The sequence below is a fragment of the Medicago sativa genome, chromosome 5 (assembly GCF_051527215.1).
Source record: "Medicago sativa cultivar Bolivia chromosome 5, Bolivia_mono, whole genome shotgun sequence".
In the NCBI taxonomy this organism is placed as follows: domain Eukaryota; kingdom Viridiplantae; phylum Streptophyta; class Magnoliopsida; order Fabales; family Fabaceae; genus Medicago; species Medicago sativa.
Window position 1 is genome coordinate 6,630,201 of NC_140753.1, and position 27,300 is coordinate 6,657,500.

The following is a 27,300-nucleotide window of genomic DNA, read 5'->3' on the forward strand; positions in this document are numbered from 1 at the left end:
TTTAAGTTATTAGATATGATTAATGAATTATAAGATGTTTAAGTTGTTGAATGTACTTTATATGATTTATATGCTTAATATTATTGTTTGAGAAATCTCACCCCTCTGCTTGGAAATGTTGCTCTTCGTATGGGTAACTTGCAGGTAACCAGGATTAGTTGCGGTCGTGAGTGGACTCCTCACAAGTGTGTCTTAGGTGCTCTGATACGTAACGGGATGGGATTATGTCCTTACTTTCTGTTCCTTACGTATTACTTTATGAATCTTTCAAGAATTGATGTTGAACTAAGTTTTATGAAATTTTATATTGAGGCCCTTGTGCGAAAGATTATTTAAGTTGTCAAACTATTCCGCTGCGAAGTTTTAAAGATTATGTTGTTATATTTTTGAAGGATAAATTATTATTCCATTTACGTTTTTTAAGAAATGTGACATTCCGTTTTATGATGAAAAACTCTGATTTTATTTAAGAAATTTTTACGTTGGGAAAACGGGGTGTTACATCTGGTGTCATCATCATGCATCCCCTCTATCTTCTTTTCGTTGTTGATGCATTTTAATTTTCCACGCCACTGCAAATATTTATAATTAATAAAGTGAGTTTAAATTCATGGCTTCACAAACATATTTAACAATAAATAAACCAGTTAGATATAAACAGTACATAACCAAGCAGTTTTAGATATAAACTGAGCTTCAGATATAAAGTGAGTTAAACAATACATACCACGCCATCAACTGCCTTCCTGGCCACGTGCACATGGTACCTCCACAGCAGGTCAGTCTGGTGTGGGCCACCGGGATAGTCTTGTAATGGCTCAGGGTCCACCACCTTCTCCTTCTTCTTTCGCCTCTGATGTGGCTCGTCATCTTCCATCTCCTCGTCCATACCCTGCAGCTCCTCCTCAAGCTCCTGCTCCTCCATACGCTGCAACTCCACATCAGGCATCTCCTGCTCTATGTCCTCTTGCTGATCCGGCTGCTGCTCGACATCAGGATCGACATCAGCACGGCGTCCTCTAGCACCCCGATGTAACACCCCGAAAATTAGATGTAATGATTTAATGAAGTTAATTAGAATAATTCTTTATTTCTTTTTATAATAATAGTGTTATGATGCTAGAATATTATGTTAGCTATGAAGAAATAGACATATGATGATTAATGACGTGTTATAAGGATTATTATGATAAAAGGGAAAATAAATGAAGTAATGTAGAGGCGGGAGGTGTAGAATAGAAGTTTTAATTAAGTGGGGGAGGGAGAAGTAAAAATAATATAAAATAGAATGACATGAATAATATTATGAGGTTAGCCCATATATAAATAGAGAATTAACAATCAAGGTTGTCACTTTGCTGAAACGTAGAAGCAAGAGAAGAAGAGAGAAGAGGAGGAGAAAACCCTAGTTTCGGAGAAGAGAGCCGGAAAGCTGTGACTTCGAAGATTCGAGGTAAGGGGGAGATTCCTCTCACTTTAGGGTGTTTAATCTATGATGGGGGTAACTTTATTTAGTATGATGTGTTATTTTAATATGATTTATGATGGAATTATGGTGATGAATAAAGGTCGTGATGTTGTTGAACGAATAGAATTGATGGAGATTAATTTAGAGTTTATAAATTGAAAATTTTGATCTTGAAAGAGTAGGTAATCCAATAAGATAATGGAAAAGTTAGTGTTTAGATGATAGGATAATCCCTAGGATGATTATCGGAAGTAGTTTTGAGGTTGGAACCATGGGATTGGATGAGATGTCGGTGAGTTAAGAATTAGGGTTTTGAGGTTGTTATAGATTGTCGATTGAATAGAAGTTTGTTGAAATCAGGTCCAGATGATGTACAGTTCATAGATTAATCATATAACAATGTTCTAATCAGTATTTTGGATTTTGGGTAGATGAATTCGGGTTTTTCGTGTGAAATATTGATGTTTAAGCGTTTTTGCAAATAAGTGACTAAGTGAGGTTCTGGAAAACGATTTTGGGGTGGTTTAAACTTGAATTTTTCAGTAGAATATGATAGAGCTTAGTGTCAGGAGCGTGTAGGCGAAAACGGCATCGAAAACGGATTAACGGTTTGGGTTTTACGAGCGAAAACGTGAAATCTGATGTTGTCTGTCGAACTATGAACGTGCCACGATGGGAGCCCAACGTGCCACGATTTTTCCAGAAACGAAACCATTTTTAGGCTGTCCAAACGTGCCACGATGTTGTGTTGACTTAGACTATTTTTGACCTATTTTTATGCCTCTAAAGGGTTCCTAAGATGTATAGTAAGGTCCCAAATCAATAAAATTAGAGGAGAGGAGTTTAAATAAGGGTTATGAGAGTAGTTTCATAAGACATAACGAATTTAAAACAATATGAGTATCAAAAGTGTTAGAGAAGAACTAAGGTAAGGATATGAGTTATTCGACGACCGTAGTGATAGGAAATGTTTGGTGAGCCTTAACCGTAATTTGGTGAGAGGGAGACATGACTATTATAAGGGAGAATACGGAAGGATAGTTTGTGGTAGTAGTCAATTACAAATTAATTCCCAATGTAATGGTAAGAGTCGTAAACTATTAAATCTAAATGAGGGAGTATGCTTAAGTGTCATTAGGATTGATTATCTCAAAAATCAAAAAGAGATTAGGTAGTGGAACGATGAAGGACTTAGAAGCGAAGTAGACAGAGTTGTGAGAGGGTAACTCAAAAACTAATGAAGATGAAAATAGTAGTAATTTAGGATAAAGGATAGACGCAACGACGAGACTATATGAAGAGTAGAAGCTATGGTAAATTAAAGAGACACGATGGTAAAGGATTAAGGTAATAAATGACGTTAATGGTGTGGCAAAGTATGAAGTAAGGTACAAGATATGAATGGGTTGAAGAAGTGAAAAGACGATGATGAGAGGGAATGATAGAGTAGGTGGCTATGGGTAATTGATGAGGGTAAACATAACCGCCTTAAATAATAATGAGCTTAGGAAGGTTGTTAGGTTGTAGTGAGTAAGAGTTAATATAAGCGGTAATGTTAAAGAGTTGATTAGGTGTATATAAACGAGGAGAAGGATATGTGGGTTAAATGGACATACAAGATGAAAGTTGAAGAGTGTCACGGGGAGTAAAATATGTAGAATGAAAATTAAACTAATGGTGGGTGTAAGATTTAGATATGATGTGAATATGACAAAATCATGAGTTAGACATAGGTAGACGAATATATGGTGTAAAATGATGATGAGTTGATAATGACGTAAGATGATGATGTAAAATGATGTTATGATTATTAACGACGAATGATGTAAAATGATGTATGACGAATGACGTACTTGTTTTCTAATAACAAGCAATATGACGAGTAACTATGATGTAAAGATGATGATATGTTGTTTATGTGTCTTCTAAATGATGTTTTGGTGGGTCTTCATGCATCATATCATACTGCATAATGACGAATGACGAATGTAAGTTCAGTAACACACCTCTGACTTACATTATTATGACGATAGGATCCGGTACCGGCATGCATGTAGGTCTAGGAATGAATTATGTTGCATATAGGTCATGTTAGGTGAACTTTGATATGTGCTAATGATGTGAATGTGATATGTGTGTTAAAGGTGTGCATAAGATGTATGTGTTAATAATGTATATGAAATGAATTGTATGAATATTATGATGAATGATTGGTGATGGTATGATGAATGATTGATGATGATTAGAGGAAGTACCGATGAAGATATGATTATCTACTTTATTGTTCATGTATCCCAATATATGCTATGATGTGAATTCTCACCCCTTTGTTGTTGTTTGTGTATTTTGGTGTCTGTACCCTTGGGGTACAGATATTCAGGACGAGGAGCTTTAGAATTGCGAGATGCTTAGAAGGTGGTGATGGGGACATACTCCTGTAGCTATTATTTGGGATATTAAGTAGTCGAATAAATACGTGCTCTGATATGTAACACTGGGGTTGGGTTAAATGTTGAATGTCCTTAATTTATGAAGTTTAAGCACTATGATGTTTTAAGCTGTATTTCCTAAATAATGTTAAAGACAAGACATTTATAATTATGAAATTTTATGAAGTATCTTCCGATGTTGTATCTGATTCTCTATTATTTTATTATGTGAAAGATGAATTAATGTGTGTGACATCCTTTTTCGTTAAAACCATGACTATTATTATATAAAATGACCGTCGGGAATTAGGGTGTTACATAGTTGGTATCAGAGCAGGTCGGTCCATCCGGCCAGGTTATTTAATTTTGTTATTTCCCTACAGGCGGCATGTGTGCAAACACTATCAATGCTTGAATCCCTTTAATATGGTATCTAACTGCTGATGGGTATAAAAGGAAAGTTGGAAGAAACTTTTCGAGCGAGGTCTACTCACTAAAAGAGTGTCAGATAGAGGAAGGGTAAGAACCAGGAGTACGGTGATGCCTTGTGGAGTTACGGCGGATAAGGAAGAGGATGAGTGTCAACACGAAAACAAGTGGGGGTGATACCTCTGCTCCTCTGGGATGTTTCACTTGTGGTATCGTTAAGAAGAGAAGTTTAGTCATTAAAGTGAGAGATTAAGAGCTACAATGATAACCTTTGGAGTTAGTTTGGTGTTAGTTATAAGTTGAAAGAGTGGGAGGAAAAAGTTGGGTATTTGTGCTTGACAATTTAGGAGGATAATATGGATCGAGAATTATTAGTTTGACCTTTTAAGCTTAGTCGCGAATAAGTGAGTTATAACATAATTTTGAATGTGGTTTAGATTAATATGAGTTGGGAAGATAACCCTTTGGTGGAAACATGTTTCAGATGGGTAGTTATAAGATCTTAATGCGAAGGGTATTTTTGGAGAATGTAGATTGGATATGATTCATTTACGGATGAGTCATAGAAAGTTTTGAGCAGCTTGAATTATCATAGGGAAGGAATGATTAGTGGATATTATTACGTTATATTTAAGTTTTCATGTGGATCATCGACAGTTGAGATGAAGATGTAGTAAGAATAGGCGACTCACCAGGATTGATGATCTTATAGATAAGTTAGTTGGCGGGTGCATGTGTGATTAGTTAGATAGAATTGAGATCGGGATATCATCATATTCAAGTGAAGTTGGAGGATGTACCCTAAAAACTGCATTTATGACTCATTATGGACAATATGAATATTCGGTAATGTTATTTGGAGTGTCTAACATGCCTAGAGTATTTGTGGAGTATATGAACAACATTTTCTATCCGTATTTAGCTCGGGTTGTTGTAGTAGACATGGATGATATTTTTGTGTACTCTGAATCAGATGTGGAGCATGTAAAACATATGATGATTTTGTTGCAGACTTTGAAGAAGAATAGGTAGTGTGTTATGATGTTGAAGTGTGAATTTCGGTTATGAGAAGTAAGTTTCTCACGACATGTGATTTCTAGTAATGATATAACAGTTAATCCTTCTAAAGTGGATGCAGTGTTTGCAATGGGAGGCTCCGAAGACGGTTGCGAAAATAAAACATTCTTAGGTTTAACAGAGTTCCTTAAAAGGTTCATCGAAGGATTTTCATAGATAATGTTACATGTGACACAAATGATGAAAAGGACATACATATGTGTGGGATAGACAATGCGAAGAAAAAATTCAAGGGCTTAAAAGGAAGTTGACGACGACGCCAGTGTTAATTTTGCCAAAGCCAAGTAGGTCGTTTGTAGTGTTTTGTGATCCATCTAAAAGGGGTTAGGATGGTGTGCTTATGCAAGATGATCGGGTTGTGGCTAATGCTTCAAGACAACTAAAAATTCATAAGAGGATTTATCTGGCACAAGATTTAGAATTAGCAGTCGTGGTAAGTGTACTTAAGTGTGGAGGAATTATTTGTATGGTTCGAGGTTTGAAGTATTTAGTGACCATAGTAGCTCACGATATCTGTTTAATCAGAAAGAGTTGAATATGAGGCAAGGGAGATGGTTGGAATTATTGAAGGATTATGATTTTGAGCTGAGTTTTCTTCCAGGAAAGGCCAATGTTGTAACAGATGCCATGAGTAGGAAGTCCTTACACTTGTCAACACATATGGTTAAGGAAATGGAATTAATAAAACAATTCTGAGACAATAGTTTAGTTTGTGAAGTGACGCCTGATATTGTGAAGTTGGGTATGCTAAAGCTGACGAGTCAAGTGTTAGAAGATATAAAAGAAGGGCAGAAAACTGATTTGGAGTTAATTGACTGTTTAACACTAATCAACGATGGAGAGGAAGTGAATTTCAAAATAGATGAGAATGAGATTACGAAGTTTTGAGATAGAGTTTGTGTGTCGAATATTCCTGAACTGAAGCAGAGTATCTTTGAGGAAGGTCACAAAAGCATTTTGAGTATACACCCGAGAGCCACTAAGATGTATCAAGACCTTAAGGAGATATTGTGGTGGGCAAGTGTTAAGAACGATATAGCTAAATTTGTGTGTGCTTGTTTAGTCTTGCAAAGGTTAAGGGTGGAGCATCAAGAGTCTTAGGGGCTAATGCAACCTTTGAGTATTCTGGAGTGGAAGTGGGACAACATTTCTATGGACTTTGTGAGGGTTTGCCAAATAACGAGAAGTGAAGAACTTAAGGGGAAAGGAGATTGCATTGGTGAAAGTGACATGGGGAGGACCAGCCAAAGGAAGCGTAACATGAGAGCTGTAGAGTTAGATGAAGAAGTCTTATCCGGAGTTATTTCCTTCAGTCAATTTTCGAGGACGAAAATTCTTTAAGTGGGGGAGAGTTGTAACACCCCGAAAATTAGATGTAATGATTTAATGAAGTTAATTAGAATAATTCTTTATTTCTTTTTATAATAATAGTGTTATGATGCTAGAATATTATGTTAGCTATGAAGAAATAGACATATGATGATTAATGACGTGTTATAAGGATTATTATGATAAAAGGGAAAATAAATGAAGTAATGTAGAGGCGGGAGGTGTAGAATAGAAGTTTTAATTAAGTGGGGGAGGGAGAAGTAAAAATAATATAAAATAGAATGACATGAATAATATTATGAGGTTAGCCCATATATAAATAGAGAATTAACAATCAAGGTTGTCACTTTGCTGAAACGTAGAAGCAAGAGAAGAAGAGAGAAGAGGAGGAGAAAACCCTAGTTTCGGAGAAGAGAGCCGGAAAGCTGTGACTTCGAAGATTCGAGGTAAGGGGGAGATTCCTCTCACTTTAGGGTGTTTAATCTATGATGGGGGTAACTTTATTTAGTATGATGTGTTATTTTAATATGATTTATGATGGAATTATGGTGATGAATAAAGGTCGTGATGTTGTTGAACGAATAGAATTGATGGAGATTAATTTAGAGTTTATAAATTGAAAATTTTGATCTTGAAAGAGTAGGTAATCCAATAAGATAATGGAAAAGTTAGTGTTTAGATGATAGGATAATCCCTAGGATGATTATCGGAAGTAGTTTTGAGGTTGGAACCATGGGATTGGATGAGATGTCGGTGAGTTAAGAATTAGGGTTTTGAGGTTGTTATAGATTGTCGATTGAATAGAAGTTTGTTGAAATCAGGTCCAGATGATGTACAGTTCATAGATTAATCATATAACAATGTTCTAATCAGTATTTTGGATTTTGGGTAGATGAATTCGGGTTTTTCGTGTGAAATATTGATGTTTAAGCGTTTTTGCAAATAAGTGACTAAGTGAGGTTCTGGAAAACGATTTTGGGGTGGTTTAAACTTGAATTTTACAGTAGAATATGATAGAGCTTAGTGTCAGGAGCGTGTAGGCGAAAACGGCATCGAAAACGGATTAACGGTTTGGGTTTTACGAGCGAAAACGTGAAATCTGATGTTGTCTGTCGAACTATGAACGTGCCACGATGGGAGCCCAACGTGCCACGATTTTTTCAGAAACGAAACCATTTTTAGGCTGTCCAAACGTGCCACGATGTTGTGTTGACTTAGACTATTTTTGACCTATTTTTATGCCTCTAAAGGGTTCCTAAGATGTATAGTAAGGTCCCAAATCAATAAAATTAGAGGAGAGGAGTTTAAATAAGGGTTATGAGAGTAGTTTCATAAGACATAACGAATTTAAAACAATATGAGTATCAAAAGTGTTAGAGAAGAACTAAGGTAAGGATATGAGTTATTCGACGACCGTAGTGATAGGAAATATTTGGTGAGCCTTAACCTTAATTTGGTGAGAGGGAGACATGACTATTATAAGGGAGAATACGGAAGGATAGGATTGATTATCTCCAAGGCGGGCGGCTACTTTCCAGCTTGCTGACTTCACTATGACCTTAATTCCCAATGTAATGGTAAGAGTCGTAAACTATTAAATCTAAATGAGGGAGTATGCTTAAGTGTCATTAGGATTGATTATCTCAAAAATCAAAAAGAGATTAGGTAGTGGAACGATGAAGGACTTAGAAGCGAAGTAGACAGAGTTGTGAGAGGGTAACTCAAAAACTAATGAAGATGAAAATAGTAGTAATTTAGGATAAAGGATAGACGCAACGACGAGACTATATGAAGAGTAGAAGCTATGGTAAATTAAAGAGACACGATGGTAAAGGATTAAGGTAATAAATGACGTTAATGGTGTGGCAAAGTATGAAGTAAGGTACAAGATATGAATGGGTTGAAGAAGTGAAAAGACGATGATGAGAGGGAATGATAGAGTAGGTGGCTATGGGTAATTGATGAGGGTAAACATAACCGCCTTAAATAATAATGAGCTTAGGAAGGTTGTTAGGTTGTAGTGAGTAAGAGTTAATATAAGCGGTAATGTTAAAGAGTTGATTAGGTGTATATAAACGAGGAGAAGGATATGTGGGTTAAATGGACATACAAGATGAAAGTTGAAGAGTGTCACGGGGAGTAAAATATGTAGAATGAAAATTAAACTAATGGTGGGTGTAAGATTTAGATATGATGTGAATATGACAAAATCATGAGTTAGACATAGGTAGACGAATATATGGTGTAAAATGATGATGAGTTGATAATGACGTAAGATGATGATGTAAAATGATGTTATGATTATTAACGACGAATGATGTAAAATGATGTATGACGAATGACGTACTTGTTTTCTAATAACAAGCAATATGACAAGTAACTATGATGTAAAGATGATGATATGTTGTTTATGTGTCTTCTAAATGATGTTTTGGTGGGTCTTCATGCATCATATCATACTGCATAATGACGAATGACGAATGTAAGTTCAGTAACACACCTCTGACTTACATTATTATGACGATAGGATCCGGTACCGGCATGCATGTAGGTCTAGGAATGAATTATGTTGCATATAGGTCATGTTAGGTGAACTTTGATATGTGCTAATGATGTGAATGTGATATGTGTGTTAAAGGTGTGCATAAGATGTATGTGTTAATAATGTATATGAAATGAATTGTATGAATATTATGATGAATGATTGGTGATGGTATGATGAATGATTGATGATGATTAGAGGAAGTACCGATGAAGATATGATTATCTACTTTATTGTTCATGTATCCCAATATATGCTATGATGTGAATTCTCACCCCTTTGTTGTTGTTTGTGTATTTTGGTGTCTGTACCCTTGGGGTACAGATATTCAGGACGAGGAGCTTTAGAATTGCGAGATGCTTAGAAGGTGGTGATGGGGACATACTCCTGTAGCTATTATTTGGGATATTAAGTAGTCGAATAAATACGTGCTCTGATATGTAACACTGGGGTTGGGTTAAATGTTGAATGTCCTTAATTTATGAAGTTTAAGCACTATGATGTTTTAAGCTGTATTTCCTAAATAATGTTAAAGACAAGACATTTATAATTATGAAATTTTATGAAGTATCTTCCGCTGTTGTATCTGATTCTCTATTATTTTATTATGTGAAAGATGAATTAATGTGTGTGACATCCTTTTTCGTTAAAACCATGACTATTATTATATAAAATGACCGTCGGGAATTAGGGTGTTACACCCGACGCCTCGGAGGAACAGCACCTTCAGCCTCTATCTGTTGCCTACGCGCTCTCCTACGGGAAGCATGCCCTGCCTCCCTTACGCGCTGAGTATTAGACGTTGAACCTTCTGTAACATTCAAATTAGGGTAATCAACCATCACAATCAAACAGCACAAAACAGAAGCAAAACAACAATCTGGGTTTGTCCGGATTTCGAATTCCGGAAGGGCAACAACCTAGTCCGGAAAACGAAATCCGGATTGGATTCGACAGAATTAAAAAAAAACGAACTAATTGAACTTGCATGACTACAGAAATCGAACTTACCTTCCATGATGTTTGACAAGGGTTGAAATGCGGTGCTTTTGAGCAAAAAAAACTCCAAATTTGGACAAGATTTGTTGTGTTCGGAATTTGGGATAATGTAGAGAGAGAGAGAATGGGGAAAGTGAAAATGTAAAACTGTAAAAATGGGGGGTGAAGTTCCTTTTATACGTCGCAATTGTCCGGATTATATAATCCGGAATTTTCATAGTTATTCCGGAATATATATTCCGGAGGGTATGTTGGTAATTTGCATAGGGCGCGCGAGGAGGCCATAGGGTGGGAAAAGTAACTCTCTTTCCTTTTTACTCCTATGGTTTGGGCTTGTTAAGGCTATCCACCTCTTTGAGGTCGGATCTATAACCCAATTTTTTTGCCTTTTCCTTTTTACTTCTATGGTTTTTTTTATCACACACCTCGGTTAAGGCTATCCACCTCTTTGAGGTCGGATCTATAACCCAATTTTTTTGCCTTTTCCTTTTTACTCCTATGGTTTGGGCTTTCCTGTTACACACCTCGGTTAAGGCTATCCACCTCTTTGAGGTCGGATCTATAACCCAATTTTTTTGCCTTTTCCTTTTTACTTCTATGGTTTTTTTTATCCTTTTGATTCTAAGAAAGGGAAGAGCAAAAGGCTTCTTAAGCCAAAAATGGATTTGTAATGTCGGGGGTTTTCCCTTCGTGAAACCAGCCAGCGCTGAAGTTCGTCCTGGTTAGTACTGCCATCGATCTTGCGTTCATGCCATATAAGGCATAGTGCTTGCTCATAAATTGGACCCTGCGGCTGACCCATTTTGGATCCTGCTCCACGGATCATTTATATTAATTCAGAGTGCTAGAAACATTTTACAGGAATTCCCCTTTCTTGTTTGAATTTAAAAAAAATATTAAAGCCAGTACCAAATGAAAGAAATTATCACCAAAATGGTATTTAAAAAAAACAACAGGTCAAGTTGGTTGCATCAACTCTAGGTGAAACAAAAAAGCACATGAGAAAATTCTCCACCACAAGGTTGGTTTGAAAATGTAGAAACAAACACCAACAAACAATGCAACAAAACAACATCATTAAACCTATATTATGTCTTTAAACATTCCCCATAAGACTATTGCAGCATCCAAATTCCCTCTCTTCACCATTTCTTTCAATGGAGCCTCTGAGACTATTACTGATCTTAATTACTGTTTTGTCAAATATTCACACTCTAAGGGGTAGTGAACTGTCAAATATTCACACTCTAAGGGGTAGTGAACTTCTTGTTCATGATTACTACAAGGAAAAATGTCCCTTAGCTGAAGGGATAGTGAGACATAACGTAGCGGTAGAAGTTTTAAAAGATCCACGTATAGCAGCGTCGCTACTTCGATTACACTTCCATGATTGTTTTGTTATGGTAATTAACCATGTATAAGTACTTCAAGATTTACAATATCAACACACACTCTGCACCAACCACTTGCGCTAGACCTACACGGTGTTTTCAATTATTGTTTGTATGTTTTAACTTTTTGTCTGTCATACATTGCTGGTTGTTGAAAATGAATATAAGGGGTGCGATGCATCGGTACTTTTGGACAGTGTTGAGGGAATGACAAGTGAGAAAGAAGCTGGACCAAATTTGAACTCTTTACGTGGATTTGAAGTCATTGACAAGATAAAGTATTTACTTGAAGAGGAATGTCCTCTCACTGTTTCATGTGCTGATATTCTTGCAATGGTTGCTCGTGATGCTGTTGAATTGGTACTCATCTCTGCCTTTTCTCTCTACTCTTTTTCTTTGGATCAGCTCTAGTAACCAATTTTTTAATAACCGAACTCGACATCGAACTGCAATAAAACCATGACCGAGTCACCAAATAACCGAACAGCAGTAAATGTCAGTTCGAAGTTAAATTGATTGAACTGTTCAGTTCGGTTAAGTTTTTAAAACACTGCTATTAACTAGTTCAATTGGATATTACTACATTGTTCATAGGGTCACCATGAAATAAACAATGTTTTTTACTACTACTGTTTGTTTTGAAGAGAGGAGGACCAAGATGGGATGTGTGGCTGGGGAGGAAGGACTCCCTTGAGTCAAGTTTCAGTGGAGCCAACCTATTCATCCCTGCTCCAAATTCATCTTTAGAAGCTTTAATTAATAATTTTAAGCAACAGGGTCTGGATATTGAAGACCTGGTGGTTCTATCAGGTATATTTATAATTATTACACTTCAATAATGTGAATCACCAATTTAGTCCAAAAAATTGTAGGGTAAAACAAAGTGATTACATATGTTGAATTTAACAGCATTTTCTTTTATAAAGTCAGTTTTAAAGACCAAATTATCTTGATTCAATACAAAACTGAACTCAACAGATACAAATCTATAGTGTATATTCTGTTTACACCAAATTTTATTTAAAACTGTCATATTTTTATAATAAGATTCGATTCACGACTTGAACAATAAGTTTCTAGATTCAAAATTTAAATCTCGATTTCATAACTTAGAGTTCTTACTAATTAATTAGAAGGGGGAAAAAACAGGTAGCCATACAATAGGAAGGGCAAGATGTTTAAGCTTCAGGCAGAGGATCTATGAAACAAAACATGAATACAACAATGACTATGATCGCTACAAACGATACACAACCTTCAGAAGAGTCCTACGGTCCATATGTCCTATTACCGGAAGGGATGACAAATTTGCACCCCTTGATTTTCAAACACCAAAACGGTTTGATAATCAATACTTCATAAACATTATTGAAGGAAAAGGCTTGTTAGGTTCTGATAATGTTTTGATCAGTCAAGACTTTGATGGAAGGATTAGAAGGCAGGTTTGGGGTTATGCCTCTAATGAAAAACTTTTCTTTGATTCTTTTGCTAAGTCTATGATTAAGATGGGAAATATTAATGTTCTTACTGGAAGTGAAGGTGAAATAAGAAGGAATTGTAGATTTGTCAACCCTTAGGGAGGTATTATGTATTTCTATGATTTGTAATAGAAACTTGTTTGGACTTAATTTTATTGCTTGCCTTTGAAGAATATAGTTATCTATAAATAAATGCAACAATATGGATTTCTGAAATTAAAAATAACCTAAATCACCTAAAGAAGCATGGTCATTTCCGAAATTTTGGCCAACAAAAGTGGCACTTCTCTGATCTCTATGATGAAGATCTAGTCAGGTGTCAACTATAGGTCAATTCATGGTTTGATAGATTTTTGCTTATTTTTCTTTTACACGTGTAAACTTGCATAGTACAAGAGCAAATAAATTATGTTTGCATATTTAATCCCCTTCTATACACTCATACTTCCTCTTTAGGAATGCATTTCTTTTGTACAATACGAATGCATATTATTATTATTATAATAATAATGTGACGAAGAAAAAACTCAATGCATTTCATTATAATCAAATCTCCAATACATGTTGAAATATCACAAATACATAACCGAGGATTATCAAATGATATGGTCACCTTAGCTAAAAAAATGAAACAAGAGATCGAGAATAACTTCTTACATTCATGAATTATGGAATCGAAATCTCGATAGATCCTCAACAACATCATTGATACTATCAACAAATAACTTTGAATCTATCTAGAAAATAACATTATCAATATGGAGACCCTTCAAACATTTGATTGCTCTGAGAAGACCATAAGTTTCACCCAACCTGACTCGAGATGCGGTTTGATCCAAACTCGTTGCAAAGACATATGCCAATACCAACCATATTAAATTGCAACAAGAAAGAAAGCTCTCCTACTCTCACTACTCACTAGCATAAAAGATGCTCGAAAAAACAAAAACAAAAATGTAAATGTTTGAATATTGAATGATAATAACTTCCATTGCTTTCTCTCAAATTGAAGAAACAGGACAGGAAAGCAAATGATATATGACTCCCAAAAGCAGAAATCCAAAACGGGGTGAGGATACATCATAGATGGTATAACCAGCTTGAAATCAGAGAGAACTCAAACAGAAAAAAGAGAACCAATGAACCAATATTATCAAATGAATTCTCTTATTCAACAAAGAATCAGTTTCTACTATTTTATATGAACAACTAGAAAACTGAAAACAGGTAAGGAAGTTACAACAGATTGATAACAGAAACTAACTACTAAGTAACTGTCAGCTCAGCGACTATGTTTGTGAAGTTGTATTAGATAGATCACTCAAAACATTAATCAATATTGTTGGCCTAAACTTACTTGCTATAAGCACGATTAAGAGCTGCATACAAATAATCTGATTATTACACATTTTCACTTAACTAAGCAATGATTATATCCTTCAACTACCATATAGAAGTATCATTAATCAATTCTCTATAATTATTTAACAGTATACCGGATACAGAAGTCAAGTAATGGGATTTTATACATATACATGACTCTGTCATGCACTGTAATACAATGCAATGTATGACTCTGTCATGCACTGTAATACAATGCAATGTTTATGCAGCCCAACATAGAAAGTATATTGAAAAACAGTGAAAAGTGGTATAATAGTAATGACCTTTAAATCGTTGCTAAGAAGAAGAAGAAGCAACTTTTATAGCTTTTTCCAATTCAGATTCAAAATCACTCACTACAATATTCTGAGTCTGAGACTTGATTTCTTGTTTTTTCTCATTCTCTTTTCTTCCATTTCTATTGCTGTCCAAACTTTGAAAGCTCTCGCCTGAATGCTTCTGCTTTGAAACGTTCCCTTTAGAAACTCCCATTTTCATTTCATCCAACACTCTCTTCCTCACCTTATTCTCCTTCTCAACATTATTTTTAAATTCAAAAAAGAAAAGACATTTCTTGTAAAATGTTTCTAGCACAAAAATTGAACTCTGAATTAATTAATATAATTGATCCTTTACTTTATGATATACAGAAGAAAAAGGGAAAAAAAAACTCAGAAGCATAAGGGAAAAAAATTGGGTTAGATCCAACCTCAAAGAGGTGGATAGCCTTAACCAAGGTGTGTAACAGGAAAGCCCGAAGGCTGTTCCCATCCCTGTCGCGGGAGATGCCAAGCATCTCTCCTTTTCATGAACACAACTACTTGACTAAGAATCAAAAGGATAAAAAAAATCATAAAAGCAAAAAAGGAAAAAAAAAATTCTTAGAATCAAAAGGATAAAAAAAAAAATCAAAGAAGCAAAAAGGGAAAAAAAAAATTGGGTTATAGATCCGACCTCAAAGAGGTGGATAGCCTTAACCGAGGTGTGTAACAACCGAGGTGTGTAACAGGAAAGCCCGAAGGCTGTTCCCATCCCTGTCGCGGGAGATGCCAAGCATCTCTCCTTTTCATGAACACAACTACTTGACTGAGAATCAAAAGGATAAAAAAAAATCATAAAAGCAAAAAAGGAAAAAAAAAATTCTTAGAATCAAAAGGATAAAAAAAAAAATCAAAGAAGCAAAAAGGGAAAAAAAAAAATTGGGTTATAGATCCGACCTCAAAGAGGTGGATAGCCTTAACCGAGGTGTGTAACAACCGAGAAAAAAATTCTTAGAATCAAAAGGATAAAAAAAAAAATCAAAGAAGCAAAAAGGGAAAAAAAAAATTGGGTTATAGATCCGACCTCAAAGAGGTGGATAGCCTTAACCGAGCTTAACCGAGGTGTGTGAAAAAAATTCTTAGAATCAAAAGGATAAAAAAAAAAATCAAAGAAGCAAAAAGGGAAAAAAAAAATTGGGTTATAGATCCGACCTCAAAGAAAATTGGGTTATAGATCCGACCTCAAAGAGGTGGATAGCCTTAACCGAGCTTAACCGAGGTGTGTAACAGGAAAGCCCAAAGGCTGTTCCCATCCCCCATCCCTGTCAGGGGAGATGCCAACCATCTCTCCTTTTCACAAACACATCTATTTGCTAGAGAATTTAGTTTATGAAGACTCTAACGTTTGTGTTATTACCCGATGTGGGACTAATTTTTCAAACCACCTTTTCATGTACTGAAACACTTCGACCTTTATTAATAACACTACTGTTAGACTTCTTGTTCAAAAAAAAAAAAAAAAGCACTACTGTTAGACTATATACCCTGGAGGGTTAGCATGATACCTATGTCATGTCATAGTTTGGTTGGTTCATATATTTGGAGATACCCTGCTTTTGTTTTTGTTTTTGAAAACATATGCCTCATGATAGCGGAGACATATTAGCAACAATAGTATTCAAATTCGACAAACTACCAATGTAAAACCCATCAGAAAATCCCGATCTTTTAGACATTGATGTATATAGGGACTGATCCAGTAATTTGTGGAATGGAGGGCTGGATAAAAAAATGGTTAAGCAACTATTTTGATCAAGGAATGTATGAGGTGTTGTCACTTTAGTTTTTGAATGTATCCCAAATACAAATACATCCATGAGTGTTTCTTTTTTTTAATAGTTATTTGGATCCTCAAATCTGCTTTTACATATTCAATTTAGTTTTCGAATGTGTTTTTTTTGTTGGTCAATTGAGTCCATAAAAATACTAACAAAAAAGATATTAGAAACGTGTTTGCAAAGTTCTAGAGAGGTTGTGGTGTGGGGACATGTAACATCAACCACAGATTTTCAAGAGTTAAAATTACTTATTTTATGCTTTAGAGTGAATTGTTAATCTTAGATAGTACTATAACCAGATCGAAATCAGAGAGAAATCAAGGAGAAAGAAGAGAACCAATGAACCAATATTACCAAATGAATTCTTTTAGTCTTATTCAACAAAGAATCAGTTTTTCCTATTCTATATGAACAAGTAGAAAGCTGAAAATAGGAAATGAAGTTACAACAGATTGATAACAGAAACTAACTACTAACTGTCAGCTCAACAGTAACTCACTGCCACCTTAGCAACTATGTTTGTGAAGTTCTATTAGATAGTTCACACAAAACATTAATCAATATATGTTGGACTAAACTTATTTGCTATAACTAGTGTTAAGAGTTGCATACAAAAGAGTAATATAGTCAACATAACAAAGTACTACACAATTACAAAAATAACAAGTTTCTTCTTGGCATCCTTTTTACTCCACCCAAATAATCTAATTATTACACATTTACACTTAACTAATCAAAGATTATATCTTCAACTACCATATAGAAGTATCATTAATCAATTCTCTAAAATTATTTAACAGTACACCGGATACAGAAGTCGAGTAATGGGAATTTATACATATACATGACACTGTCATGCACTGCAATACAATACAATACAATGCAATGCAGCCAAACATAGAAAGTATAATGAAAAACAATGAAAATTGGTATAATAGTAATGACCTTTAAATCGTTGCTAAGAAGAAGCAGCAGCAGCTTTTATAGCTTTTTCCAATTCAGATTCAAAATCACTCACTACAACATTCTGAGACTTGATTTCTTGTTTTTTCTCATTCTCTTTTCTTCCATTTTTATTGCTTCCTAAACTTTGAAAGCTCTCACCTGAATGCTTCTGCTTCTGCTTCTGCTTTGAAACCTTCCCTTTAGAAACTCCCATTTTCATCTCATTCAACAATCTCTTCATCTCCTTATTCTCCTTCTCAACATTCTCCAAATCCATTTTCATCTCCTTCAGCACCTGCAAATCACCTTCACAATTATCATCGTTGTTCCACTCATCTTTCTTCATTTCTTCAACCCTCTCCAACCCAATTTTATTCACTGCCAAATATGGCATTTTCAACCCCGATTTCCCTGGAAAACTCACACCCCAACGAAAATTCAACAGCAACCCTTGTGTCACCGGCATCACCGTCCTAGCCATAACACCAACACAAGGTGAAAGACCATATTTTTCACTGTTTTTAGCATCTGGGTCAACCCCAACACCAACACCAACGTTGTTGTTGTTGTTGTTGTGACCAAATGGTTCCAAGTTCAAATTTTGCCAACCGGAAGAACACCCTTCAGGAAAAGGAACACAACCCTTTTCAATTTGAGGTGAAACAGAAAGAGGGCTAGAATTAGTAACAGTTTTGGTGTTGGTGTAAGAATCTGAGAGAACGGTTTTGTGAAGAGAGAAATGACCAAATTGGGGTTTAAAGTGTAAAGAGAAAGAAGGAAGAAGAGGGGTAGAAGAGGAAAGAGAAGAAAGAGAGAAATTAGCGGAGAAGACAAGAGGAGAATGATTCGGTGAACCAAAAAGACCTAAACCGGATTTGAGGGAGAGAGAGAAAGGAAGAGAAGAAGAAGTTGTTGTTGTGGTTGGAGAGTAAGAGAGTTTGAAAGTTGGACCAGTTGGGAAATTTGTTGAAAGTGAGAATGAAAAATCAGAAGTTGAGTAGTTATTTGTGGCTGTGATAGTTGAAAGTAAAGGGTTGTTGAATATTGTTATTGGTACTTTTGCTGTCATTATTTGGGTTTGAGGGGTTTGTTGATTTTCATTGTTGTTTTGGAATTTGAGGGAGAGTTTCATTGTGAGTTGTGTTGGATTTGAGGAGGTTTGAAGTTAGAAGTTGAAGGAGAGGTGAAGCAGAAGAACCATGTTCAGCTAGAGAGAGAGGATGATGATTTTTTATTTTTGGTGGAAGAGAAGGGATGTGGAGGAAAGGAAGAGAATGGTTTTTCTGACCCCTCAATGTTTTTTTAGGCTGAAAAATGTCTTCGAGGAATTATCTGACCCCTCTATTTTTTAGGCTGAAAAATGTCTTTGAGGAATTATCTACACAATGTCTTAAAAGTTAAAACTAAAAAAATTGTCCTTCCATAGTTATCAACGTTTTTGGGAGCAATTCACAAACCTTCAATTTGTTATGAATTGATGCACAAAATTTAAAAGAATGTTTTTATTTTTAGGTTTCTTAACATGTTTCTTTATGATAACACAAGTTAATAAATAATCTGTTAATTGAAATCGATAAACAATCAAATTTAGGGTTAGATGAATTCCCCTTAGATGAATGAAGGTTGAGAGAATGTAAATATAGACGCATATGAGTTATTTGAATTTTTCTCAAGTCTAAAGTCTAATGAGGTCTATGAAAGTCATGGGGATGCTAGATTCAATCAAAACTCAGTGGAACTTGAAAATTTTGATATTTTTACTCGTGATCCGTGTTTATAAAGCCGCTAACCAAAATAGCTATTAGCACAAAAGCACGTTATGAGGAGGTGCTAGTTGGAAGAAATGAGAAATGTCACGAAGGAGGGAAGATCAAGTAAAAGGTGAGGCGCCATGTACCCCTAGCATCGGGAGAAATCACGCATTACGTGTATAATTAATTGGGCAAGGTTAAATTTTATAGGCCAGGTCATTTTGCCGAGCAAGACTCGTGTTTGTTTGTAAATATTGTACTTGTAATTTTTTTCTTCTAATACACAAAATAAATCAAGCAAGTTATTTATGCAATGTATCTATTTATTGTTTTGTTTTACCCTATTTTTTTTTATGTATTTCTTAGTTTAGTAGCTTAAAAAACACTCAAAGTTTTTATAATTTCGCTTGCATGTTTTTAACTAGTAGTGTTGTGAATTCAAGACTTAAAGTCGCACCAATAAACTTAGATATGTGAAGTAAAATAAAGTAGTGATCAAAATCAAAGTAGCTTTAAGCAACAACAACAAGAAACTCACTTAGATCTGAGTGTGAAGCTAAAACACAAGCATAACCAAAGCAATAAAGATAAAAAGGTAGAGAAAACCAACAACACATCAATATTTGTTTACCAAGTTTAAACAAATTTATCTTACATCTGAGGGAGAGCAACTCTTCAATCCATTATTAGAGTTTGCACCAAGACATGTGAAATTGCTTTTGATTGAGAATAAAGAAATTAGATTGGAGAAAGTGAATTTTGTTCGATGTGCATGAAGATGACGATCAGACAACACAATTCCAATAAATATCAAGTATTTGAAATGGGAAAAGGGTGTAATGAATAAGCAAATAACACAATACAATATGAAAACGAGATTTCCTGAATAAAACACGTTAGAATTTAAAAGAAGAACCTAAGCACAAATGCTTTTGGTCATTACTCTACGAATTACACACAATGTTCGAAGACAAATAAGAAGAAGAACATGAACATAAACGCATTTGGTCATTTCTCTACAAATTATAGGTAATGATAGAAGATAAAAGAAAGAAGAGACCTAATCACTTTGATGGTTGTATTTAAACACAACGTTGTGCCTCTTTTGAAAATCAAGCAAACATTTTAATAACTATCTTCTTCTTTCTAAAATTCTTATTCAATATTATTCTCATATACACTTAAGATACACTTGTTAAGTGTACCGTCGATATTTTGAGTTATAACAAAGGTAAGGACCGTCCATTGAAACGAGGAGTACTCCTACTACCAAGAAGAGTGAAGAGTCATCGCATAAATTGCATCTAACAATATAATTTTTTTTTTTATCTAAATGTAATTGCTATTAACCTTGTTATATTTTTACGTTTCTGTAAATCGTTTTATAAATCATCTTTTTTTTAATTTGTATGCATATCTATTTTTATTCATATATTAATACCGAAATTTATTTTTTGGTATTTTATATGGGGCTTACAAATCTATAAAATCTTGTGATTCTCCTACACAAAAAACATTAAGCAATTAGAGATTCACAAAGTTGGGAAAAAGAGTAAAAGATGGAGCATGGCCGCACATAAAAAAAAAGTTACCTTTTTTGGTTACTTGGCATTGATTTCTTAGGTTTTATTATAATTTTATTTAGGGTGCGTTTGATGGTCAGGATAGAGAGTCAGGATAGGAAAGATATATCATATCCTGTTTCAATCCTTCGTTTGATGCACCAATAGGATATGATAAATTATTCCTTTAATTTATCGTATCCTATCACTCTTTTGTATTTTTTCTATCCTGAGTTTGAGCTGGGTTAAAATTAACCTATCAGGTTTGATAAGAGAAATCCTAAATTTACTCTCACCCTAATCCTCTCTACCTGATTCATCCACAACATCCACTCATCGTCTTCTTCCTATTGCTCATGCCATCATTTTCGATTTCAATTCATCCATCATTATTATTGATATCAATTTATTTTTGTATGGATTCATATCATTTTTCTTTCAATTCCTCTTCGTCCTAACAACAGAATTGATGTACAAACACCATCAAAATCTGGCAGATGGTGTTCTTCGAAGTTGAAACAAAACGAATAAATTGTTCATAAAATCTGGCAGATGGTGTTCTTCGTCCTTTAATTTTCCTGTTTCAATTGTACAAAACGGATAATTGATGTACAAACACCACATATTCTTTTACTATGTTCATATCATTTTTTTATAGATCCATTTTTTTCTTTTCCGATTTCAATTCCTCTTCGTCATTTTCTTTTTAGCATTCCTCCTTTTTTTTTGTTTTATTATAGATTCATCTCTTTATTTTTTTATCGATTTCAATTTTTCCTCTTTGTTTGATGTTTTTATAATATGTACAATATGGAAAAAGTTAAAAATGTAATTGATTACAAGTGTAATTTTGTCATTTAATATGATATAAATAATGTTATACGGGTTGTTATCATGTGCGCATCAAACACATGATATGATAGTGTTTATCTTGTCTATATCATATCCTATCCCTATCCTGTTTCATATCCTATCCTGTCTTTTTCTTATCCTGACCATCAAACGACCCCTTAGTGTCTAATACTAAGATATTTAGTGTCTAATACTAAGATTCGAAATTCTTGTTTTTTTTTTACAGAGATTCGAAATTCTTGTTACACACCTTGTTATGCAAAATACGTCAACTTATTTATTAATTTTGTTAGGTCTGCAGCAATTTAACTTAATATTTTCCCGCTCATTTGCTGTATTAGGTTAACAGTAATTTAACCTAATAAATTTCATCTAAAAAAATGCATCGCACCAGTTTCATTCCTATCCTCTTGTTTTTTTTTTGTACACTTATTTAATACTAAAAAAATGCATCGCACCAATTTCATTCCTATCATGTTGACTATATCCTTATTCGTATATCAATCCCTTTACAATAAACATGTGCGGAGCACGGGTCAAATATCTAGTTTGTTTTAATAACCTTAAAAAAAGAACAACGAATAACAAATATTAAATGGATTTCACATATTAAAAAAGTAATCTATTTTACAAAAAAAAAATTTGGGGTGGGGGTGAGGTTAACAGGAAAATTCCTTGGGTGGACTAGAATATTATTTGCATGAGTAAGGAGGTTGGTGGTTTGGGGGTAAGGAGGCTAAAGGAGTTTAACATTGCTCTTTTGGCAAAATGGTGTTGGAGGTGTTTAGTGGATAGGGACAGTTTGTGGTTTAAGGTGTTGTCGTCCCGTTATGGAGAGGAGAGAGGGCGGCTTAGAAAGGGTGGTAGGATGGGCTCGGCTTGGTGGAGGGAAATAGTAAAAATTCGTGAAGGGATAGGTGTAGAGGGTGTAACGCCCTATTTTATTACTTATTTATTTTATTGAGATTAGATGTCTTTTTATAATTTAGTTGATATATTTTTTGAGTGATATTTTGTTATGTTATATGTTGGTATTTATTAGTATAATATATTTGTTATTTTGTGTAGAAATATATATGTTATCTGGTGTAGAAATATATTTGTTATTTGATGTAGAGATATATTTGTTATTTGGTGTTAAAATATTATATACATATATATGTTGATGAAATATGCTATTATGTGTTATTTAGTGGAAGAATATATTTAGTGGAAGAATATATTTAGTGGAGAAATATATTTAGTGGAAAAATATAATTATTTAGAATAATGAGGCTTTGGGGCAGAATTGGAAATAAGAGAAAATAAGTAGGTTAAGGATTTATATATATAGAGGAGAGTCAGAGTTAGAAAATAAGGATTACGTGTAAACTGTTTTTGGGAGAAAGAGGAGAAACCTAGAGAAAGAGGAGAAACGAAGAGAAGAGAAGAGTCAGAGAAGGAGAAGTCTGTAGAACCTTGCTGTCAATTAATCTAAGATAAGGGTGGGACTAACCTTCTTTAATCATAAGTATATGGTTCTGAAATAGGGTTTAACATGTTTGTTGTTGTTTTATTTTGATGATTAAAGAAGTTAGGTTTTGAATTGCAATTTAATTGATGAAATTCGTGCTCTAGTTGTAGTGATATGTTTGGGTATGTTAATTTGTTGATAAATGAATTGTTGATGATGAAATTGCATGCTCTTGGTATATGTATTTGGATACTTGATGAATTATGCTCAATTGATGATTTATGTTATGTTGTTGTTGATTGTGATGATTTTGAATGAATGTGAAGTTTGAATAATATAAGTTGCTTTTTCTGATTTTTTTCATCACTGCCCCGAATTTTAAAATGAAAACTGGTATTGATCGGTACAGAATTGGTCTTTGGTGTAAACATGAAAGTTTTAGATAATTTTGTTAGCTTTCTAGTGGCTTTGGTTTGACGTGAATATGATTTTTAGTTTTTGAGTTATGATGAAAATACTCCAAGGAAGTCTTAGCGAAATTGTACGGTGACAACATTCTCTTTTTCATGTTTTTGCGTTTGTTTCACATGTTTCTGTTCTGAATTAGTCTTTGGTATAAACATGAAATTTGTTGATATTTGTGATATCTTTCCAGTAGCTTTGGTTTGACATGAAAATATGTTGTGGATAATTTATTATGTTTTTACAAAGATACATAGTGAATTATTGTTGTTTAAATACGATGTTATATGATGTTGTTTATGATTGATGAATATGATGTTGTTCATGATTGATGATGTATTATATGAAGATATATGTTATTTAATATGATGATATAAGATGTTGTCTATAATTGATGAATTATGATATTATCATGAGAAGATGTTGTTGTCGTTGTCGCTGTTGTCGTCAATGTCATTAAGTTGTAAGTTGTTGTTGATGTCGTTGAAGTTGTTGATTTGTTGTTGAGTCCATGCATACATCATTCAAGTTGAGGGCTTGATGCCCTGGAGCTTTTGCTCAATTAAGTTGGGGGTTTGATGCCCTGGAGCCTTTTTACGCTCAAATATGTTGGGGGCTTGATGCCCTGAATTGGTACCACATGCATTTGCATTATCAAGATGGTTTTAAGAAGTTGAAGTTGCATAGTCGAGTCAAAGTCGTCAAGTTGATTAAGTTGATTGAGAAGTTGTTATTGATGATTGATTATGAAGTTGTCTATGATGATGCTATGATTTTATATGATTATTAATATGATATGATGATGATGTTTATGTTGTTAAATTCTGTTGAAGAATTATATGCTTATTATTAATAAATGTGAAATCTCACCCCTTCTGCTTGAAAATGTTGCTCTTCGTATGGGTAACTTGCAGGTAACCAAGATTAGTCGTGGTCGTGAGTGGACTCCTCACAAGTGTGTCCTAGGTGCTCTGATACGTAACGGGATGAGAATTTTGTTATTGCTTTGCTGTTCCTTACGTATTATTTTCAGAAGCTTTTCAAGAATTATTGTTGAACCAAGATTTTATGAGATTTTATGTTGAGGCCCTTGTGCGAAAGATTATTTAAGATGTTGAAATATTTCTGCTGTGAAGTTTTAAATATTACATTGTTGGATTTTTGAAGGATAAATATTTATTTATTCCGTTTACGATTTTAAGAAAAGAAATGTAACATTCTGTTTACGTTGAGAAACTCTGATTTATTTTTGAAATTTTTATGTTGGGAAAACGGGGTGTTACAGAGGGCGGGAATTGGTTTGAAGAGAGCATTTCAAAACGTATTGGTAACGGTTTTAATACTTACTTTTGATCGGATTGTTGGGTAGGGACGACGACGTTTATGGAGAGATTTAGGAGGCTGTTTGATTTATCGATTAACCAGGACCTAACGGTGGGCGCGATGCATGCCTTAGGGTGGGGTGAAAATGGGGAGGCTTGGGGATGGAGGCGGCGGTTGTTAGCATGGGAGGAGGATCTAGTGGTGGAGATTATGAATTTGCTTTCTATAACACCCTAATTCCCACATTTTATTTTTATAATAAAACACATTTAAAATAAGGAAACACACAAGGGTGTCACACATCTTCTAAAAAAAAAATTCAAAAGTACTCCATTCAAATTAAAATCATTGCAATGGAATAGTTTTCAAAAACTTTAAAATATATGTCGCATTAGAATTTCAACACCAAAACTAAATTCAAAAGAATTCTAAAATAGAGTCTAAAATAAAAAGAATCCCCGGTCCCTAGTGTTACTGATCAGAGCTTCGACTCAATAAAACTCCCAAAAAGCGATAGACAAAAAGGAGAAGGCCCCAACGCCATCCTCCGAGACTCACTGCTACTAAGATCTTCTTCCTGCAAATCTACACCACAAGGGTGCAAGCGCCCAACCCGCCACTAGAGGGTGAGAATATATTCAACATAAGAAATGCATAAACACATGTATAGATCCAGATAAAAGAACACAACAATTACATTTAGATATGTATGTATCATAGTCAGACAATATTCATATTTAAATATAAAGTTTCATTAATAAAAATCAAATAGACATCAACCAACATCTTATAATAACATATAAGCATCGAGAACATTTAAGAATATCGAGTAACCACTTAGCAAAATACAAATCATTCAGACATAATCATATAGAAGCACATCATTAAATATCACATCTTAAAATAGTTACACTTTTCAAATAACACGTCTATTAATTCCACATCTTCAAATAACACATCAATTACACATCGTTAAATGACACATCATCAAATAATTCACAAATTACACTTCTTTAAATATATAATCAAATTCACTACACCTTCAAATATGTTTGACAATGAATGCAATGTCCCTAACTCGACTCTATATGCATGTGATACCGGTTTTGGATATCAGAGTTATGTTACTGATTTATCCCCCATCTTTAAATCACATCTTTAAATCGGACTGATCATGAATGCATGAACATCAAGTAATGACTCAACAATGCACATCTTTAAATAACACCGTCGTCAAATATCACATTTTTATATAGCACATCTTTAAATCACACATCATCAAATAGCACATCTTTATAAGAAACATATTTAAATCACACATCATCAAATAATTCATCTTTGCTAATCAGTTAATATCTAATCAATTCAACCCATCATCTAAAACTTATTATTTCAAACATATTTCAAAATGGTAGCAATAATTTTCATCATAACAATTATCTCTATAAAATCTTTTTAAAAATAAGATTCATTATTTTAACAAATATAGTAGTAATCCCTCACTGCCAATTGTATAAACATGCATGTTAACACCTTTAATACAAGAATAGCTACAATTCACCAATAATTATCAATTTAGCCAACTAGTCACAATAAATACAAAGAATTGCAGCAAGGTCAAAATTTGAATCTCCATTATAAGGCAACATCTTTTATAAGTCATTTATGCTGAATGAAATTATTTCTAATTAATAGAGTACGTTGAAGAGTATATGTATATATGTATATAGGGACAATAAACTCGGCAACCCAAAACAAAAGTAAGGAACTCGTAAGACCAATTAAATGATTCCTTATAAAATTTCTAACCCGATAGATTTAGGAGTAAGACAAAAACATAGATTTCTTAATAAATAAAAACGGCAGGAACAAAAGATATAAGGCAGTACACATCACGAGAAGAGCATCATATTTTAGCACAACAGAGAAGAAGGAATCACGCAAGGGGATTAGCAAGCGCACAGGGAAATATTTGAGGATCAACACGATGACATGGTTAATTTTATTTTCTACGTTAACAACACCAAGTTCACAAAATCATAAATCAATTTCATAGTTATAAAAACACAAAGGGATAAATATAATAATGAATTCACCAAAAACCATGAAAACAAATAAAAATCTTTCACTACCCATATATTCATACAACCCTTATGGTAAATAGAGACTCGCCCCATACCTCTACTTTTGCGAAATTGATGATTTCCTACGGTGAAATCTCTCTCTAGGTTCTTCTCACTATTCATCTCTACCTCTTCTCTCCATAACCCTAGTTTTTCTTTTACCGTTTTGTTTCTCTCTTCCTCTCGGTAACCCTCATTCTCTAATT

General features: G+C 34.2%; 2 protein-coding genes and 3 non-coding genes across 6 annotated transcripts; 1 reads left to right on the top strand and 4 right to left on the bottom strand.

The window, feature by feature from the left end:
* Positions 1-11,390: 11,390 nt before the first annotated feature.
* Positions 11,391-13,315, top strand: LOC146919563 (Peroxidase superfamily protein). 2 transcript variants are annotated; one of them, XM_085712982.1, is made up of 5 exons: positions 11,391-11,470; positions 11,504-11,676; positions 11,833-12,024; positions 12,309-12,474; positions 12,814-13,315. In XM_085712982.1, the coding sequence occupies exons 1-5, from the start codon at positions 11,431-11,433 to the stop codon at positions 13,239-13,241; spliced, it is 999 nt and encodes a 332-aa protein (XP_085569108.1). In that variant the 5' UTR covers positions 11,391-11,430; the 3' UTR covers positions 13,242-13,315. The 2 variants fall into 2 exon arrangements, with proteins under 2 accessions (XP_085569108.1, XP_085569107.1); XM_085712981.1 differs by having other exon boundaries at positions 11,391-11,676.
* A 1,896-nt stretch (positions 13,316-15,211) lies between these two features.
* LOC146919564 (U6atac minor spliceosomal RNA) lies at positions 15,212-15,340 on the bottom strand. Its single transcript, XR_015013083.1, has one exon. It is a non-coding gene; the product is annotated as a U6atac minor spliceosomal RNA (small nuclear RNA).
* A 113-nt stretch (positions 15,341-15,453) lies between these two features.
* Positions 15,454-15,601, bottom strand: LOC146919565 (U6atac minor spliceosomal RNA). The gene has a single exon (XR_015013086.1). It is a non-coding gene; the product is annotated as a U6atac minor spliceosomal RNA (small nuclear RNA).
* A 399-nt stretch (positions 15,602-16,000) lies between these two features.
* Positions 16,001-16,149, bottom strand: LOC146919566 (U6atac minor spliceosomal RNA). Its single transcript, XR_015013087.1, has one exon. It is a non-coding gene; the product is annotated as a U6atac minor spliceosomal RNA (small nuclear RNA).
* A 1,125-nt stretch (positions 16,150-17,274) lies between these two features.
* On the bottom strand, positions 17,275-18,962 carry LOC146919567 (uncharacterized). The gene has a single exon (XM_085712979.1). The coding sequence runs from the start codon at positions 18,698-18,700 to the stop codon at positions 17,582-17,584; it is 1,119 nt and encodes a 372-aa protein (XP_085569105.1). The 5' UTR covers positions 18,701-18,962; the 3' UTR covers positions 17,275-17,581.
* Between the last annotated feature and the right edge of the window lie 8,338 nt (positions 18,963-27,300).

Excerpts from the sequence above, each read along its gene's own strand:
- LOC146919563 (XM_085712981.1), top strand. The coding sequence starts at position 11,431 with ATGGAGCCTCTGAGACTATTACTGATCTTAATTACTGTTTTGTCAAAT. Across the intron at positions 11,677-11,832 it reads TCCATGATTGTTTTGTTATG|GGGTGCGATGCATCGGTACT; the intron begins GTAATTAACCAT and ends AATGAATATAAG. Across the intron at positions 12,025-12,308 it reads CTCGTGATGCTGTTGAATTG|AGAGGAGGACCAAGATGGGA; the intron begins GTACTCATCTCT and ends TTTGTTTTGAAG.
- LOC146919567 (XM_085712979.1), bottom strand. The coding sequence starts at position 18,700 with ATGAAACTCTCCCTCAAATTCCAAAACAACAATGAAAATCAACAAACC.